This window comes from Ranitomeya variabilis, chromosome 3, assembly GCF_051348905.1.
Source record: "Ranitomeya variabilis isolate aRanVar5 chromosome 3, aRanVar5.hap1, whole genome shotgun sequence".
Lineage (NCBI taxonomy): Eukaryota > Metazoa > Chordata > Amphibia > Anura > Dendrobatidae > Ranitomeya > Ranitomeya variabilis.
This window is the reverse complement of record NC_135234.1, coordinates 717,072,669-717,093,989: the sequence shown is the minus strand read 5'-3', so window position 1 is coordinate 717,093,989 and position 21,321 is coordinate 717,072,669. Positions and strand designations below refer to the sequence as shown.

Below are 21,321 nucleotides of genomic sequence, written 5' to 3'. Positions count from 1 at the left end.
TACCAGTGAAGACATCGCTGGATCGGTGTCACACACACCGATCCAGCGATGTCAGCGGGACCTCAATGATCAAAAAAAGGTCCAGGCCATTCAAACACGACCAGCGATCTCGCAGCAGGGGCCTGGTCGCTGCTACGTGTCAAACATAGCGAGATCGCTACTGAGGTCGCTGTTGCGTCACAAAACTTGTGACTCAGCAGCGATCTCGCTAGCGACCTCGCTTAGTGTGACGGGGGCTTTAGACTTCGATGATGCCCAACAGAGGGGCTGTTACTAGAAGACAATACCTTTTATCTGTTTCGATAATCAATTTGAGAGAATTTTACACAGATCAGTCATTCGCTAAATATTTTTCTACGTATTTTTACATACGAAATTACTAAGAATAGAGACAATATCATTAATTAAATATCTAGATTTTCTTTGCCTTTTTATATATCAGGTAAAGCCGATCTTTTTTTATATTCAATGGTTGTTCCTGGGAGAAGCATCAAGATTGTGCAAAAGAAAAAAAACACAGATCAAGGTCAGTGAATCTGATTACTGAGATACACTTAGGCAGGAAGAATGCAGGGTCCTGACCTGGGAGGATCTCCAGGCTTATCATAAGTTTACTTTACTGTCCTAAAATGCTGATAAAGTGCAACCCTGTGTCACGCTGTCAATGACCAAGTGATAGGAGCCATATGCAATTCTCATTGACTTTTGCCTCGGTGCCATATGCAAAGTAGCTTAGTGTAAGGGAGAGAACATAACGTAAGTGACCTCAATTAAGGAAGAATTAAAGTGCCCCAATAAATCACATAGTTAGGACAGCTGATCCACTTGGAAAAATGTCATTTTACTGGGAAACCTTTGGAAGAATATACTTTCAAAAGGATCAGCCAAACATCAAGGCTAAAAGGAAAAACTTAGTCTCAGGGGGTTGAGTCATCACAATTATTTCAGATTGGATCCACCGTCATGATTAGCTGATCGTCACAGGTTCTCCAAGCTGTGGACAGATGAATAGCTGTCGATGTAATGCAAAGTTGGCCCAAATCTACCCAACTGATATCTATTTAACCTTAAGTATTTGGAATGATACACGTGTGATTATAGACGGCGCTTTTCATATTGGAGCCATTGTGGTGATCATCTGATCATCGAAGGTTCAGGTTCTCACATGTCGTTAATTTTGATGGAGAAAGTCTTGGGTAGATAAATAACCATCTACATGATTCATAAATGGATCTGGTCTCTCAGATTGAGAGCTGCTCTTAAACTGCATATATTCTCATTAATTGGCTGAAATTAACTTTTGCGCAGAGGAAAAGATCATCGTTCTCAATGGTGCACTGTTCTGCATAAACAGGATTTGCGACGCCAAGAACCATGACAGCCTTTGCGCTTTGAGCGATCTATTCCAGATCGTTCAGTGAGCATTGTTTACCGCCATCTGCCAGTGTAAACAGGCTAGTAAACGATAAACGATCGGTAAACGTTTACCGATTGCCAGGCGTTTAGTGCAGTCAGTCGTTCTGCGTAAATAGACCCTTACTGAGCGTACTTTTGAGACTCCAAACAGAGGACACCTTTATGGTGCATTAGGTAATTTTGACAGATTAAACATCCTGGGCAGTTATGTAAAAACTTTACCTATGCCACCATACTAAAACGCTTCCTGCAATGACATCACACATGTCTTGCATGATGACATCATGATTACTGTATATGGTGCTAGAGCGCTCATAATCCATCATATTCTTTATACATAATTCCAGCATTCTGTAGGTCTAAAATAAAGTAGACCCCCAAATGCCAGACCCAGACCTCAACTAACCAGTCAATATGGATACCCATTTACAAAAGAAAAGCAGCGCTGGATTCCTGGGTTCAAATGCCACCAAGGACAACATCTACAAGGAGGTTGTATGTTCTCCCCGTGTTTGCTGGGTTTCCTCCGGGTTCTCCGGTTTCCTCCAACACTTCAAAGACCATACAGGGAATGTAGATTGTAATCCCCACTGGTGACAGCGATGATAATGTGTGCAAACTGTAAAGCCCTGCGGAATATGTTAGCGCTATATAAAAATAAAGATTATTATTATTATTACCACCTCTCAAAATGTTGTTAATGTCAAAAATACAATCCTAAGCTAGTCCAGTTCATATAGGCTTTCTGACCACTGCTGCTTTGGGCTGTCAGCGTTATCCTCTAGCACATTGGAAATAATTGTATGTTGACATAATTATAAATCAGATCATTATTATTAATGACTTTTTGTTTGCAAACATTTGGGCCCCAGTATACCGTCCAACAAGTTGTGCCCAGTGATTTATCATAATTTTAGGCTCTCCCATCTCCTTTCTGCTAACAAGAAACATCAGCAACTTCATAGGCAATATTTTGTTTTTATTTGTGGAACGCTAAGTACATTTTTGCAAAACCAATGTAAACCAAAATATATAGTCCATAAATAAATATAACACCACATGTCATAAATATAGAGGAAATGTCCACTGAGACTGCAGGTAACACAATGTGATGGGTCCAATTACTCCGATGTGGAGACTGATAGGCACGTGTGGCCATTTATTGTCTCTGTAGGTTTTATGTTCTTTCTCTGTGATATCATTGAGCATAAAGAACCTTATATATACTAAAAGAAGTGTGATGTAAGCAGTATAAAGAGCTGGATGCCAAGTTTCAAATTTATTGCCAGCTCCAAGGTAATATATGATACATACAAGCTTTGTAGTCAAACAATTGGCCAACAACTGGCAGATAAATAGCACCAATATATATATTAAGTGCTGTATATATTATTGTTGTGTTAATGTGCTAATTATTGCCAGATACATCCTAAAAGCAAGCCCTGAAATAAATTTTGACCCATAGGAAGTGCTACTGCCATGAAACAACAATATAATGCAAGTTAATTCGAGTTGAGTAGATCGATTTTCGCGACTCTAACCCATCGATCAATGGCCGACCCCGCTTTAGATTCTTATAGAGCGATTTCTAATTAACCGCCATTAAGTAAGCAAAGACCGCCTCTGTTCTTGGCAGCGCAGGACCTGCCTACACTGAACAATGTGATGCCAAGAACGGTGATCTTTTGGGCAACCAAAAAATATTATTTCACCTGATGAATGAGCATTTTCTCGTTCATCAGGTGATCAGCAGCCTGTTTACATTGTGCGATTATCCTGAAACAAGCGCTGCTAGGAATAATTGCGCAGTGTTAATGCCCCTTAGATTAGCTGTAGGGGACTAGAGTAAGTATACAGCTAAAAAAAAACACAAAAAACAAAACTTAAACTTGGAATAAAGGAGCTCAAGGATGGGCCCACTCAGAACTAGTTAACATAAAAATTTCTTTCGAAAGTGGTTTGGCCGTATTGTAAGTGGATAGAAATGCGTAATAGGATATAGTGGACTGCGTGGAGGTGTTTTATGCTCCTAGAAAAGAACAAGATATAAATATTAGGTTATTCACAGATACACATGTCTAAAATTAACAGCCTGAGTAAGGACTTGGGTCTCCTGACCCAAAATCAATAGTCTTATAGAGATATATGAGGTTTTGGGTCCGGAGATCTGCACTCTGGATATCGTCGTTCGTATTTGGGTCATGAATGTCAGATGTGGGATTTAAGTAAACCTTCAACTATAGATCTGTTAAAAAATGGCATCCATTTTCGACCCAATGTTCTCAGCTGACAATCAAACAGAACTCAGTATTCTTTCGCTTTCCAGTTTGTTGATAGGCAACCAATCCATTGCTTCCTCGATCTTGAGATCCAACAGTTGGGTCTTCTTTGCCCCAGACATGTGCCTTTGGGGGAAAGTCACACACATTAGATCGTTGAAATTAATGGGTTTGGTTGACATTATCATTCTAATGTGTATGGCCTCCCCTACAAGACATGTTGGCCAGCAGATGACAGCTATATCTTTTGGCCCACAGTTATCTGGTCAACTTTTTGGGTCAATTATCATGCCTCCATCAAATGAGGAAATGTAACACCAAAAAGTTTCAAGCTTTTCAGTTGAAGAAAATAAGACTTTACTGAGTCAAAAAGATTTTTTTGTGATTTTTATTCTTAGTGTGTAATTTTTCCAGTTTGCTTCCTATCATGGGAAATCTCCACTAAATTAAGTTTGTTAAATGGTCTGATCTTAGAATTGGTGGCCAAGCGGACCTATTTAAATGCACAGATGTATAATGGAAAGATGCTACAGATCATTCTTAAAATCTCTTTTAAATTCATATTTTTCATTTTTGCTACTAACACAAGCCTTTCTCAATCCACAATGTTCCCTGGAAGTATGGCCCCTAACTGCAGAATTCCATTGTGGTATCTATGTAAAAACATGGCTACTAGACAGGCATGTAATTGCAGTAAAAAAAAAGGTCGGAAGAAGAGCACAGCAAAAGAATAATTTTTTTAACAAGCTGCGCCTTAGCAAAAAGTACACATATTAACCACCTAGCTCCCAGACAGACCTGTACTGCATAGTTTAATTGAAATCTCATGCAGGTCCTGCTGGTGGAACATAAAAATAAAAGTTAAGAAATTTATTGGCAAAGGCCACAGAAATGGATTTCCCAGTTTTTGGCTGCTGCGGCCAAACTTAGCGAAATATCTGTTAACAGTAGGAGTATTGTCCAAAGATCATTATTTCTACCACCAGTCACTGAGGTCTTTTGTTATTCTATCCCGCTTCTCTGTTTTGTTGTGTCATAGGATCGGACAACTTGAGACTGGGAAACAACGCCGTGTTCTTCTTGAGAAAATGCAAAGCCGTCTGAAAAATAAAAATAAAAAAAAAGGAAGTGAGAAAGGGTGGAAGAATATTTCAAGAATAGCACATTATAACAAAAGAAAGAAGTATATGATATGACCGAGGAGGAAGACTGGAAGTAGCATTTGTAGAAGTAAGGCCGGTATCCCACTTGCAACTGCAATGCGAGAAACTCTCGCGAGTCTCTCGCCTCAATACGCGGCACTGCCGCCGGCACTCGGGACCAGAGTGTGGGGCTGCATGTGTTTCTATGCAGCTAAACGCTCCGGTCCGAACCACCGGCAGCAGTGCCGGGTACTGAGGCGAGAGACCCGCGAGAGTTTCTCGCATTGCAGTTGCAAGTGGGACACCCGCCTTATAGGAACTCTAGGGTAACAACTCATATTTCATACATTGACTAAAAAAAAGGTGGTCAAGGACAAGTTTGCTGGCCATTCTGATGGCATATGCCACCAATCTCATGTCTATGGACCTGGCAGATGAAGGCGGCTGTCAGGGAGATGAAAAAGCCAACAAGTGGCCCATGAAGTGTCTGGCAGCTGCTTATCATCTAGCATTGACATAATGGGGAATATTGAGGTCTATATAATCTGCAGATGGAAAATCGCTTGATCGACGGTTCCTCAACCCCATGAATATGGGAACTGCCAACTGATCGGAGGAAACAAGGGTCAAACTGGTTGGATTTTAACTTGTACATCTCTTGGAGGCAGTACTATCTGGCAGCTGCTTATCTTCCACCCCAGGAGCAGCATGGGGGAGGGTCGGAGAAGGGAACATCTTATATATATATATGACCAGCCTGCAGATGATTTCCAGGACATTCTTTTTAGGCTATGTGCACACGTCAGGATTTTGTCAGGATTTTGTCAGGCTTTTTCCTCAGGTTTTGTAGCCAAAACCAGGAGTGGAACAATTAGAGGAAAAGTATAATAGAAACATATGCACCACTTCTGCATTTATCACCCTCTCCTGGTTTTGGCTACAAAACCTGAGGAAAAAGCCTGACAAAATCCTGACAAAATCCTGACGTGTGCACATACCCTAAGGGTTCAACCTGCTATCTGTTTTGGAATCCTATACCTCCACCCCCTCCTCGTTCCTGTCATTGCCCCATGATATTCCTCTTCATGTATACACACTACAGAAAAACAAATGTCTTCCATCTGTTAGTGACTGTCACACAAGACATATCCAAAGTTCCCTAAACCATTCATTTCCAGCAATTCTTACAAAGGTCTAAAGCCTCACAAAGATCCCACCATGTGCAGTTTGGGGAATACCATATTAAAATTATCTGAGGTCCAATAAAGTCTGTAGTAACAAGTAGGTTCGGGATTATACATCACGATTTATAAATTATTACGTAATTTACATATTTTACCAGGCAAAATATACCAGAAACAAAGTTATTCCCATAGATTTATCCCTATCCACATTACCAGTAATAGCACTCCTTTTGGCCTGTGCTTATATTATATATATTGCCAGTTTTGGGTCAAGAAATGATGCCTCATCATGGTGGATGATTGATAGGGGTGCCACCATTCACAAGAACAAGGGACTCAAAGTCCTCGGGATAAATGGAGCAGAAATGTACATGCTCGACCATTACTACATTGCTTTTTGTGGACCAAAATGGCCGTCTAACTCAATTTGCCCATAGAAAGGTACGAAACACATAATTACCTCTTCTCCATTATCATAAGGGACTTTGAGGTCTTCTTATTGACACCTTTCGAAGAGACAGAACAGGGCTATTCAAGACTGAAGAGTTCACTTAAACTTAAAGGGAATGTCTGGTCGTCTGATAAAAGTCTTCAGTCTCTTTATGAGACTGTAGCATTCTGAATCCTGTCAGTGTGCCATGCGCACGCTGTCAGTATTCACTGGTATTGCCAGTGAGAGCAGGGGGAGAGTCACGTGATCACAAGTCGGTGATTTGCATACTATGAAGGCAAGTGCCGACTAGTCGTGCTCCGCCTCTCTCATTTCTCTTGTATTGAGAGAAGCCAGGTACGTCTAGTCAGAATGTGACTGGAAGTATGCAAATTGCGTACTTGTGGTTATGTGAAAGTCTGTTCTCACTGTCAGTACTTTTGAATCATTACAGCATATGCACCGCATGTTGACTAGATTCAGAAGTGTGCAGTCACATAGAGTAACTGTTCACTTTTATGAGAACACCAGATGCCCCCCACTGCCCCACTGGTAAGGGAGGGTAGTACATAGCTGTCACAAGAAATTCCGTAAAAAAGTAACCTTTTTTAAATATAATTCTGCTCTCCATAAGACTTTAGATCCTTTCTCCTGTTGTATTTTTATACAACAACTTCCCCTCCCTGACAATCTACTGCATATACTGGCTTTCTACTCTACGTCCACATCTGCTTTCTGGAAACAGCTGAGAGGCTTGTAAACATAAGATTGTATATATGGGGGGAACCTCAGAATGGGCTGAGCCAAACACACATGTCCATAGGGCAGTCGGAAGAAAAAGCTTTCATTCATGATTGGCCAGTTTAAAGTAGGCAACCCCAAACTCAGTAAGCGATAAAGAAGGCTTTATTTTGTTTAGGAAATACTTAGAATTGGCATTTCATGAGGAATATATCTCCCAGTTGTGCCACTCCTCTGTTATTCCTCCTAGAAACATATAACTAAACTGAAAACTGGATGTCGCCATTCCCTACGTCTAAAAAGTGTGTCTGTACAGAGTGTAACACTGAGTAGTACTGACAACATCCATCTACCAGTCTATTTACATATTTCCAGGAGGAATAGAGGAAGAACGGAAAGTAGCTGCAGAATTATTATTTGATGGGTAATATACAGGTTGGGCTATTTATATGGAGACACCTAAATAAAATGGGAATGGTTGGTGGTGATATCAACTTCCTGTTTGTGCCACATTGGTATATGGGAGGGGGAAAACTTTTCAAGATGGGTGGTGACCATGGCGGCCATTTTGAAGTCGGCCATTTTGGATCCAACTTTATTTTTTTCAATGGGAAGAGGGTCATGTGACACAAACTTATTGAGAATTTCACAAGAAAAACAATGGTGTGCTTGGTTTTAACATAACTTTATTCTTTCATGAGTTATTTACAAGTTTCTCTTTGTTTACAGCCATCCACATGTCGCAGAGGTTAACACGTGAGGAGCAGATAGAAATTGTGTTGATGTCTGGTGAACGCAGCACCCGGGCCATTGCAGCAGATTTCAATGCAAGACACCATATGCAAGAAAACTGTCACCATTCCCATTTTATTTAGGTGTATCCATATAAATGGCCCACCCAAAAAAGTTTGCCTCATCACTGAACATAATGTTCTGTGCAAAAGGAGGGTCCTGTTCCAATTTTTGTTTTGCCCATTCTGCAAATTCAGCATGCCGATCTGGATCACTAACCCTTCCCATTTTATTTAGGTGTATCCATATAAATGGTCCACCCTGTATGTATTTACTATGCTTGAGAAAGGTCCACATCCTGGACTGAAACGTCGCACATGGGCCAATAAATCACACATATTTTTTCTATTGGAGTGCTGCCTTCGTCTATCTGGATAATAGCATGAGGTTTGGTACACACCCGGAAGGATTTTTTGCACCTTCTGTTTTCTTTTGGTGCTGCTTTTTGTTTTCTTTTTCTATATACAGTAGATAGATAGATAGATAATAGATAGATAGATAGATAATAGATGATAGATAGATAGATAATAGATAGATAGATAATAGATAGATAGATAGATGATAGATAGATAGATAGATAGAAAGATAGATAGATAGATAGATAGATAGATAGATAGATAGATAGATAGATAGATAGATAGATAGATAATGTACATCCCCATATCTCACTGAACACCAGAACAATTTCATGTGTCATGTTATGGGTTAAGAAAATGTTCTCTGAGTTTCATAGAAATCAACTAATTGGAGTGAAACTGAAGATTTAGTAATGAACGTTATATTATTAACCTCACTACAATGTTATGAAAGTAAGGTTAATGACGTTCATTACAAAATCTTCAGTTTTACTCAAATTAGTTGAAGCAAAATTGAGCACACCCCACATCAAAAACTACTACATCGACTATTTTATATGACCTCCATAATTTTTAAGGACGGCATCAAATCTTCTAGGCATGGAATGAACAAGTCGGCAAGATATTGCAACATCTATTTTTTTCCATTCTTCAAGAATGACCTCAAGTAGAGCCTGGATGCTCCATGAAGAGCGATGACAACTTGTGTCTTCAGAATCCCCCATAGGAGTTTCGGTTGTATTCAGATCAGGAGACATGTGGCTACTGAATCACTTTCAACTTGCTCTTCAGAAATATATCAGATGTGTGTTTTGGATCATCTTCATGTTGGAAAAGTGCACATCTACCAAGGGTACGGAGTGATGGTAGCATCTTCTCTTTCTATACAAAGCAGTACATTCAATGAAATGTAGCTCCCAGTAGCGTTTATGCAGCCCCAGATAAGGACACTGCCACCACCATGTTTCACTGTAGGCATCATGCATTTTTCTTTGCACTCTTCACCTTCGCGACACTATACAGTTTTGAAGGCATCAGTTCCAAAAACATTTATCTTGGTCTCATCACTCGGAGTATAAAGTCCCTTCATCAGCAGAATGAGCCAAGGAGATATATTTGCAGTTAATTGGCATCATTTTAGGGTGAAATGCTCATTGATTCGCCTGTATCTAGTATTACTCGTGCAGAATAGGAAGCAGAATGCATTTATCTTTTATCAAGCACAAGAAAACAGCCATTACCTTTCTAACAAAGCTTACCTAGCCTGAGGTCAGATAGAGATCACAATGCAAATTCAAGACTCCAAGCTAAAAGCTTCCTCTCCTATCAACTCTACCTGATGCTCAGTTTAATTAAAATCAAATCCCCACCTGCCTACAGGAAGCAGCCGGCCGTATTATTTACACTCGCATACTTACATGATACACTTTGCTGGACGGAATTAGCACGAAACAAGCTTGGAGGGGTTTTTCTGCCAAGTCTCTTCAACAAGTGGTCACGTTCATTCAAGCTGCAATGAGATCAAATAAACATTACTTTCAATGCATGTCAGCCCGGCCGGAAACAGCTGCCGCTTCACATTTGGAAAGATCTCTTCTTACCAGACGACAAGCTTTTTGGCAAACTAAGAGGAGCACTTTTCTTATCAATGATGTAGAAAACTAAGGCTAGAACTAAAGAAGGAGCTTCTGCATTAGTGTCTCCTGTGAACTTGGCCTAAATTTACTAGGTACCTCACTAAACAGTTATTTCGAAAATAGGGTATAACTTTCTGATGTTCATGCTCAACCTCCGCTCCATTCATTGTCTATGGGACTACTGAAGAAAGCCGTCCCATAGAAAATGCATGAATCAGAGGTTGAGAATGGGCACATCTGCTCCATTGAAAACAGGGCTAACCAGAACTCGATCCTCATGTTCCAGAGACCTGGGGGAACTCAGCAGTCGGTCCCCCACCAGTCAGTGAGTTATCCCGTGGATAGGGAATAACGTCATATTTTGGGAATATCCCTTTAAGTTCTGTAGTAAAATGCCAATAGACCACAGACACCTAGCACAATTATACCTGCCGGCCTATGTGTTGTGCCATAAGTACAGCTACCCACTAACTATGTCTCTTGTAGGTGGTGCCACAGGACCTGGCACCTGAGAAGTGAAAATACCATTTACAGTAACTTAATAGTAATTATATTGCCATATTAAAGAGACGTTGTATAGTAGTGCTGTTACATCATGGTATATAATATCTAATTGTAATAATAAGTGGATACATGTAGTCGGCATTAACCATCAAGGTTATCAAGAGAAGACTGTAAGGGAACGTATTTTCCAAAAAATTGGACATTCCTTTAAAACATGTCCATCTAAAATCCTGGGGGATTTGAAGGTATAAGGCTATGTTCAAATTAAACGGAAACGATCACGACTTCCCGTCCAAATTCTCGCAGCATATTTGTTACAGATTTTCCAAAATGGGTCCCCATTAATTGATATCTGGGTGTTATCAATTGGGGGTGTATCCGTTATCATTCTGACACTGACCTATCAGTGCTGTCATACATATTGTATGGGGCACACCCATAAGCTTCTAAGAGGAATAACAGAGGAAAGGCCCAACTCACCATAGCGATTTCATAGGGGGAAAGGGAAAATGTCCTAAAGGGCCGACAGGTCCTCTTTCTATGCATATGGGGAGGGGCTCTGAAAATTAGCTGCATAGAAAGAGAATTATACTATACAATTTTGGTTGCCTACAGCCACCACTAAAGGCCCCCATACAGATTAGACCACAGTAGACCGAACCTCAGAAGGATCAGCCAACAGTCTAATGTCTACAGTAGAAGCACCTACCGATTCTGCCCGACAAATGATAACGGGTAGGAGAAGGATCCAACACATTGGATTTCCACCAGCCAATCCTTGTGTTCTCAGGGAGATAAGGTTGAATAATCGGTTGGCCAAAATTGTCTGATGTGTATGGGGTCAGAACCAAGAAGACCAAGGGACCAAATCGTAAGTCAGAAGATTTGTCAGTCATTGGGCTGAGGTCAGAACGAGAATAAACTAGGGCTGAGCAACAGGAGTGAACCAGAGGTAGTATAGACTGTAAGCTGGGAGTTATAGTGGGGTGTGGTGGTGTTCGATTGGCCGCAGCAAAAAGCTGATTACTTAGTCTGTACAGCACATACATCCATGCTGCCGGACTGCAGGGCACCACAGCTCCCAGCTACATCAGCCACTGTGGCTGGACCACTCATAGCACGAATACTTGGGCATCTGGTGACAAAAGCCAACGTCCCAGGTACAGGTCCGGGAGAAGGAGTAACTGTAACACCCTCTTTCCTTCATATATGTAATATTATTTTTTTTTCAGACTGCTTTACCAGAGTGATATAGAATGAAACATGTCAATAATTGAAGCCGGCATCTTATCTAGTTACTAAAATGAAATTTATCTTAAGGAAATCAAGGAATAATGTATCACCTATGGCGCCAGATAGAGCTTAATGTATAACTGATGCTGATTTATTGGGAGACTGTCCACTTAAATGTAAGATCTGCTCCGGGCAGTAAAATGAATATCAGCAGATATCATATTCTATATAGGAATAATAATACTCTATATATTCTGGAGCTATAGATGACAATCAGCAGACCTTGGGCCGTAGTGACACGCAGCTTTTAATGTGTTTCATTTCCTGCTCTTCCTTTGTCTTGACGTTGCGTACCTTTACTGCAGCCATAAGGGGAGATGATTGGGGTTAACTAGATTTATCTGGCGTTGGGATATATGATGCAGATACTGAATGTTTGTATAATAACATCAGTAGCGTGATTGTTACATTCTGCGGGAACGGTACCAGTCAGAAGTCCTTTACTCCACATGATCGGAGTTATAGGTAGGCATCCCAAGCATCCTTCTGGTGTTCTAAATAAAACTGATATTCTCCAACCCTACTTCTTAGCACCATATAACCTACCTAAATATTTCATTAGACAGTGAATTTTTATTACCAGAGACATAGTTATAGATCTTGTAGGGTTTGCGGTTGACCCAGGACCTGTTGTGTAAATGCCCCCATACACATTAGATAGTTGTTGACAAATAGATCGTTCCGTCAATGGATATGTCTGCCGACTCTCCCATACACAGGAACGTTCAATTGGCCATGGGCTCAAGCTGGTCATACAATACCTTAGAGTTATGTCGACCAAACCCACCGATATCAACAGGTTCGTCCAATTGTCCAAAGTGTATGGGAGAGTAAGGAGGTGGCGGGGACCCTCATTTGCCTTCTCTCTCCTGATTAACAAGCACTTGTGCTACGTGCGGCTTCCTAACATTTCATTGATGTAATGTGCGGTTTTCCAATGTTCTTGTATGTGATGTTTAACACTGTAATATAAAATGTATTCTTTAGCTTAGGGATAGAGTACTAAGGGTTAAAAACGGGATGGTGTAAAGCCTCAGGGACATAGGAAGAGGATTTTTCAGGCCTTTAGGGCAGAGCCTGGGCAAGTTTGCCCAGGGCGAGACATGCTCCATATAGCGAGGACAGAGGATTCCTCGGTCGTGGGGTTAAAAGTTGAGAGAATACAGGAGCACTCAGTTGAATGAGTGCTCCGGTGTATGGGAGAGTTGGCTGAGATGGCTGTTGGCCATGTAATGTGTATGATCAACCTTAATCCATGAGAAATCTGCTGTCAGACTCCTCTGGCAGAGGCTTATCTCCCAGATAACCAAAGGATTGTCCGTTGGAAATTTAACATACTGGGTTCTTCTCTCATGGACATCATGTTTCGTGAGAGAGCTGGGAGTCTAATGTGTATGAGAACCTTCAACAAGCCCAATGGTCCCTCTACCAGATCAGCAAACAATATGGTAAATATCATATACAGATGTGAAGTCCTGATGAAGATTTTTCACGAGACGAGGAACCCTTATCCTTCCAATAACAGCACCCAATATAATAATTTGTTCACACAGGGTGGATACTCTGTTTCTGCCCAAAAAATCTCAAGCATATTACAGTACTAATAATTAGATTTTATGAAGGTGGGATTTGCTGCAGGTTGGATTAGTCCCTTATAGATCTACCCTACTAGTATGAAGGATTGATCTGCATCAGAACTGGAGCATTTCCTTCAATGAGACTTGAGATGGACTTACAATGGTATATTATTGTGATAGAGCACTCCTAGGAATGTTCCTTTCCTGATAACTGATCAGAGTAAACAGGCTGCTTTGTTCGTCGGGTGAAACGAAGGGTTAAAAATCATCGGTAGCAAACAGGACGTGCTGCCCAGAACAATGGCAGTCTGTCTGCACAGAATGATCTATTACTGATTGTTCTCTACACACAGGAAATGTGAACTGTCTTTCTATGCAAGTTATGAAATTACCACCACTTATCACACAAGTAGCTGATGCAAACACACTGAGTTCCATCTCTGCCCATTCTCCACCTCTATCAAGTAGCTTATTTACAAACAGACAGAAGTTTTATGTGCTTTTGGCATTAAAGACACCTTTGGGTGCTTAAATGTAAGTATTTTGACCAAAAAGCATTTTTGCTAATTTTTTGAACATTTGACTTTTACATCCTCTATGTATCACCGTACATAGCAGACTGCAGAATGAGTTAACAGACTAATCCGTCAATGAGTTTATATGATGGCAGGGTCTGTAACTCTTATCTCTCTTCACCTAAATGAACTTCTAAACTGATTGATAACCAGTTTAAGTATAAACTTCAACTAACTATAAAAGAGCTTGAAAGATGGTTACGAAGAGAGATAACGGTTATAAGAACTGCAATCAGAACAAGCTCACTGCTTAATTCACTGTTAACTTATTCTGCTATGTACAGTGATACACAGAGGCCAGAGGTCACGGGGTGCAACCATGACCAGGCCCGTGCAGAAAGGGGCCCACAAGTATTTCAGCTGGATATGAGTCTTTGCACATTAAGCAGAAATGTGTTGCAGTGCACAGATCTGCCACCTCCCCATAGTGCAATAAACACCACCAGCCAATCAAAATTCAGCAGCTGACGTCAACTGGGCAGCACATGGCACATCATGCGCTGCCCATGGCTGACACAGTGAAGTCAGCTGCTGGCCTCTGCTCAGGCTGTAGAAGATGAAACCACATGTTGTGGGAGGGGAGAAAACTAAGAAGAATAATTTGTGTTTTTTTAAAATGTGTTGGAGAATAGTGGCAAAACGGAGGACATTATACCAGGAAGATGACCAGGATGGGGGACATTATTACAGGAAGGGGCCCAAGATGGAGATCATTATTACAAGACGGGGACATTATTACAGGATGGGGACATTATTACAGGATGGGGGACCGTATTACAAGATGGGGGACATTATTACAGGATGGGGGCATTATTACAGGATGGGGGACATTATTACAGGAAGGGGCCCAAGATGGAGATCATTATTACAGGATGGGGACATTATTACAGGATGGGGGACCGTATTACAAGATGGGGACATTCGTACAGGATGGGGACATTATTACATGATGGGGACATTATTACAGGATGGGGACATTATTACAGGATGGGGACATTATTACAGGAAGGGGCCCAAGATGGAGATCATTATTACAAGACGGGGACATTATTACAGGATGGGGACATTATTACAGGAAGGGGCCCACGATGGAGATCATTATTACAAGACGGGGACTATTACAGGATGGAGACATTATTACAGGATGGGGGACCGTATTACAAGATGGGGGACATTATTACAGGATGGGGGGCATTATTACAGGATGGGGGACATTATTACAGGAAGGGGCCCAAGATGGAGATCATTATTACAGGATGGGGACATTATTACAGGATAGGGGACCGTATTACAAGATGGGGACATTCGTACAGGATGGGGACATTATTACAGGACGGGGACATTATTACAGGATGGGGACATTATTACAGGATGGGGCCCAAGATGGAGATCATTATTACAGGATGGGGACATTATTACACGAAGGGGGACCGTATTACAAGATGGGGACATTCGTACAGGATGGGGACATTATTACAGGACGGGGACATTATTACAGGATGGGGACATTATCACAGGAAGGGGTCCAAGATGGAGATCATTATTACAGGATGGGGACATTATTACAGGATGGGGGACCGTATTACAAGATGGGGACATTCGTACAGGATGGGGATATTATTACAGGATGGGGGACATTATTACAGGAAGGGGCCCAAGATGGAGATCATTATTACAGGACGGGGACATTATTACAGGATGGGGACATTATTACAGGATGGGGGACCGTATTACAAGATGGGGGCATTATTACAGGATGGGGGCATTATTACAGGATGGGGGACATTATTACAGGAAGGGGCCCAAGATGGAGATCATTATTACAGGATGGGGACATTATTACAGGATGGGGGACCGTATTACAAGATGGGGACATTAGTACAGGATGGAGACACTATTACAGGATGGGGGACATTATTACAGGATGGGGGACATTATTACAGGATGGGGGACATTATTACTTGGGATGCAAACACCCTTTATAGGATCTAGAATGCTACAAGGGTCCATGCAAGTGAGGGCCCAGATCCAAATTTTGCACTGGGGTGTATCGGACCCTAATTACTCTACTGACAGTAGCTGTAGAAACAAATTAATTACAACAGAATACAAGAATAATTGTGAATTTTCACTAGATATGAACCATAGGAAGGCAATGAGGAGAATTCTGCAGATTTTCTATTAGACTTACATGTTGGGTTTTTACCTCAAGATTCTTTTCCAGCGACAAACACATTCTATATAATTTTCTGTGGTTGTCGATTAACCCAGAACACTTCTGGCATTTTACGACATCCAATATATATTTATAGATTCATACATTAATTAGATTCAGGAATCTCTACTGAAGCTGTCTGTATGTGATGGCATTTAAAAAACTTCCCGATGACACAGGATCTACAAAACTAATTTCATAATGCATTTAGTCAGATTGTAAAAAACAGAAAAAAAAATTGCATTTTTTAAAATTAAATACAGAATAAGGCACTTCTAAAAAATGCTATTCTGTGCTATACTGTCTTCTCTCCTGATGGACACAGATGATCAGAATGAACCCCACTTACAAGATGTCCCATGCAAAGAGTGGACCATATATTTGTTAACTGTAATATCTACAGTATCACATGGCAGTATTCTCCACATATGGGATTGTATGAACTTATTTTACTTTTCTTGCTTAAATAGCGCTATTAATTTCCACAGCACTTTACAGATGTCATCATCACTGTCCCCATTGGGGCTCACAATCTACATTCCCTGTCAGTATGTCTCTGAAGTGAGGAAGGAAACCGAAGAACCCGGAGGAAACCCAGCAAACACGGGGAGAACATACAAACTCCTTGCAGATATTCTCCTTGGTGGGATTGTACCCACGATCTCATGGCTGCAAAGCAACAGTGCTAACCACTGAGCCACCGTGCTGCTCACTGTAATCAACCATAAAGTATTTCAGGCACAGATCAATTTGAAGGTCGATACTGTCTGTAAAGCGCTGTGGAATTAATGGCGCTATCTAAGTTAGTAAAATAAATAAAAACTCTATGGCACCCAAAAAAGGACCCCCACTATGTAACAAGGAAAAGTCCAGAAAAAAAAAACGGTGGGGAAACTGGATGAATTTTGTAGTTGGTCACTCTAGTTCATGCTGAGTGGTTGGCAGAAAGCAAAAAAAAAAAGGACAACCCATTTGCAGTTGAGCACTGGCCAGTAAATGTACACTGAACGTAGCATGACATTTTTACAATGACTAAGGGTTCAATTTAATATAATCTCACCCTTAGGCCGGCCTCACACTCAGCGTATAAAAATACGGTCCGTTTTTTACGGCCGTAATACGCAGAAAAGTCCCCAAAATAGTGGTCCGTATGTCATCCGTAGGCAGGGTGTGTCAGCGTATTTTGCGCATGGCATCCTCCGTATGTAATCCGTATTGCAATATTTTCTCGCAGGCTTGCAAAACCGACATCTAATGGATTTATGTGCTCAAATGTTCGGCAAAACATATATACAGTATATATATATATATATATATATATATATATATATATATATATATATATATATATATATATATATATATATATATATATATATATATATATACTAGCTGTACTACCCGGCTTCGCCCGGGTTAATGACTGCTGTTAGCAAAATAGAATGTGTTAACAAAAATTTATTCTGCACACAAAAACCACAAAACAAATAGATAGAAATGTAATTATTAAAAGGCAAAAACTAAGCAAATAGAAGCATTTCACAACATATATTAGCTTTGTTATACTGAGAATGTCTTTGTTGCCTATATTAACCAATCAGAGCTCAGGTTAATTAACTGTAGCAAAATAGAAGCTGAGCTGTGATTGGTTGCTATTGGCAGCCTGATAAATCCCCAGCCAACAGGAAGCCCTCCCCCCTGGCAGTATATATTAGCTCACACATACACATAATAGACAGGTCATGTGACTGACAGCTGCCGTATTTCCTATATGGTACATTTGTTGCTCTTGTAGTTTGCTTATTAATCAGATTTTTATTTTTGAAGGACAATACCAGACTTGTGTGTGTTTTAGGGCGAGTTTTATGTGTCAAGTTGTGTGTGTTGAGTTGCGTGTGGCGACATGCATGTAGCGACTTTTGTGAGATGAGTTTTGTGTGGCGACATGCGTGTAGCAACATTTTGTGTGTTGAGTTGCATGTGACAGGTTAGTGTAGCAAGTTGTGTGCAGCAAGATTTGTGCATGGCGAGTTTTGCGCGTGGCGAGTTTTATGTGTGGTGCATTTTGAGTATGTGCAAGTTTTGTGTGAGGCAACTTTTGCATGTGGTGCAACTTTTGTACATGTGGCAATTTTTCTGTGTGTGCAAGTTTTGCATGAGGTGAGTTTTCCATGAGGTGAGTTTTGCACGTGTGGCGAGTTTTGCGTGAGCCTAGTTTTGCATATGGCGAGTTTTGCATGTAGCGAGTTTTGAGTGGTGACTTTTGTGTTTCGACTTTTATGTGGCGAGGTTGGTGTGTGTGTGTGGTGAAATGTGTGCTGAGGGTGGTATATGTGTTCAAGCACGTGGTAGTGTGTGGCGCATTTTGTGTTTGTGTTCATATCCCCGTGTGTGGTGAGTATCCCATGTCGGGGCCCCACCTTAGCAACTGTACGGTATATACTCTTTGTCGCCATCGCTCTCATTCTTTAAGTCCTCATTGTTCACATCTGGCAGCTGTCAATTTTCCTCCAACACTTTTCCCTTCACTTTTTCCCCATTATGTAGATAGGAGCAAAATTGTTTGGTGAATTGGAACGCGCGGGGTTAAAATTTCACCTCACAACATAGCCTATGACGCTCTCGGGGTCCAGACGTGTGACTGTGCAAAATTTTGTGGCTGTAGCTGCGACGGTACAGATGCCAATCCCGGACATACACACATACATACATACACACATTCAGCTTTATATATTAGATATACCTGTATGTAATCTCCTGTATATAGTATATACCTGTGTGTCATCTCACCTATATATAGTATATATCTGTGTGTCATCTCCTGTATATAGTATATACCTGTATGTCATCTCCTCCTATACATAGCATATACCTGTGTCATCTCCTCCTGTATATACTATATACCTGTAGGTAATCTGCTCCTGTATATAGTATATACCTGTGTGTCATCTCCTCCTGTATATAGTATATACCTGTATGTCATCTCCTCCTGTATGTAGTATGTACCTGTATGTCATCTCCTCCTCTATATAGTATATACCTGTGTGTCATCTCTCCTGTATATAGTATATATCTGTGTGTCATCTCCTCCTGTATATAGTATATACCTGTGTGTCATCTCCCCTGTAAATAGTATATACCTGTGTGTCATCTCCTGTATATAGTATATAGCTGTATGCCATCTCCTCCTGTATTAGCCCTCGTTCACACGTTATTTGGTCAGTATTTTTACCTCAGTATTTGTAAGCTAAAATGGCAGCCTGATAAATCCCCAGCCAACAGTAAGCCCACCCCCTGGCAGTATATATTAGCTCACACATACACATAATAGACTGGTCATGTGACTGACAGCTGCCGGATTCCTATATGGTACATTTGTTGCTCTTGTAGTTTGTCTGCTTATTAATCAGATTTTTATTTTTGAAGGATACCAGACTTGTGTGTGTTTTAGGGCGAGTTTCGTGTGTCAAGTTGTGTGTGTTGAGTTGCGTGTGGCGACATGCATGTAGGGACTTTTGTGAGATGAGTTTTGTGTGGCGACATGCGTGTAGCAACTTTTTGTGTGTCGAGTTGCATGTGACAGGTTAGTGTAGCAAGTTGTGTGCAGCAAGTTTTGCGCATGGCGAGTTTTGCGCGTGGCGAGTTTTATGTGTGGTGCCTTTTGAGTATGTGCAAGTTTTGTGTGAGGCAACTTTTGCATGTGTTGCAACTTTTGTGCATGTGGCAATTTTTCTGCGTGTGGCAATTTTTCTGCGTGTGCAAGTTTTGCGTGTGGCGAGTTTTGCACGTGTGGCGAGTTTTGCATGTGGAGAGTTTTGCGCGTGGCGAGTTTTGAGCGGCGACTTTTGTGTTTCTACTTTTATGTGGCGAGGTTGGTGTATGTGTGGTGAAATGTGCACTGAGGGTGGTATATGTGTTCGAGCACGTGGTAGTGTGTGGCGCATTTTGTGTGTGTGTTCATATCCCCGTGGTGGTGTGATTATCCCATGTTGGGGCCCCACCTTAGCAACTGTACAGTATATACTCTTTGGTGCCATCGCTGTCATTCTTTAAGTCCCCCTTGTTCACATCTGGCAGCTGTTAATTTGCCTCCAACACTTTTCCTTTCATTTTTTCCCCATTATGTAGATAGGGGCAAAATTGTTTGGTGACTTGGAAAGCGCGGGGTTAAAATTTCACCTCACAATATAGCTTTGACGCTCTCAGGGTCCAGACGTGTGACTGTGCAAAATTTTGTGCCTGTAGCTGCGACGCCTCCAACACTTTTCCTTTCACTTTTTCCCCATTATGTAGATAGGGGCAAAATTGTTTGGTGAATTGGAAAGCGCGGGGTTAAAATTTCACCTCACAACATAGCCTATGACGCTCTCGGGGTCCAGACGTGTGACTGTGCAAAATTTTGTGGCTGTAGCTGCTACGGTTCAGATGCCAATCCCGGACATACATACATACATACATACATACACACACACACACATTCAGCTTTATATATTAGATCATTGAGACACATATATATATATTCTGTATTTATATTTAATTCAGCGCGAGATATGTGAAAAGCCGGTAATTCAATTGCCGGCTTTTCATTTCTCCTTCCCAAACCCGACATGATAGGAGACGTGGTTTACATACAGTAAACCATCTCATATCCCCCTTTTTTTTTTGCATATTCCACACTACTAATGTTAGTAGTGTGTATGTGCAAAATTTGGGTGCTGTAGCTGCTAAAATAAAGGGTTAAATGGCGGAAAAAATTGGCGTGGGCTCCCGTGCAATTTTCTCCGCCAGAGTGGTAAAGCCAGTGACTGAGGGCAGATATTAATAGCCTAGAGAGGGTCCACGGTTATTGGCCCCCCCGTGGCTACAAACATCTGCCCCCAGTCACCCCAGAAAAGGCACATCTGGAAGATGCGCCTATTCTGGCACTTGGCCACTCTCTTCCCACTCCCGTGTAGCGGTGGGATATGGGGTAATGAAGGGTTAATATCACCTTGCTATTGTAAGGTGACATTAAGCCAGGTTAATAATGGAGAGGCCTCAATTATGACACCTATCCATTATTAATCCAATTGTATGAAAGGGTTAAAACACACACACACATTATTAAAAAGTATTTTAATGAAATAAACACACAGGTTGTTTTAATATTTTATTGCTCTCTCAATCCATCTGGAAGACCC

General features: G+C 41.1%; 1 protein-coding gene across 3 annotated transcripts in view; it reads right to left on the bottom strand.

Moving 5' to 3' along the window:
* Positions 1–2,376: 2,376 nt before the first annotated feature.
* Positions 2,377–21,321, bottom strand: part of ATP8A2 (ATPase phospholipid transporting 8A2) — a 1,034,865-nt gene continuing 1,015,920 nt past the window's right edge. For 2 of the 3 annotated variants that reach the window (XM_077298312.1, XM_077298313.1), the window contains 2 exons: positions 9,759–9,850; positions 2,377–4,795 (listed from right to left, as the gene is read on the bottom strand). In XM_077298312.1, coding sequence (XP_077154427.1) covers positions 4,698–4,795; positions 9,759–9,850 — 190 coding nt within the window. In that variant the 3' untranslated portion in view covers positions 2,377–4,697. The remainder of the gene's footprint in view (positions 4,796–9,758; positions 9,851–21,321) is intronic. The other variant, XR_013224076.1, reaches the window with a different exon arrangement.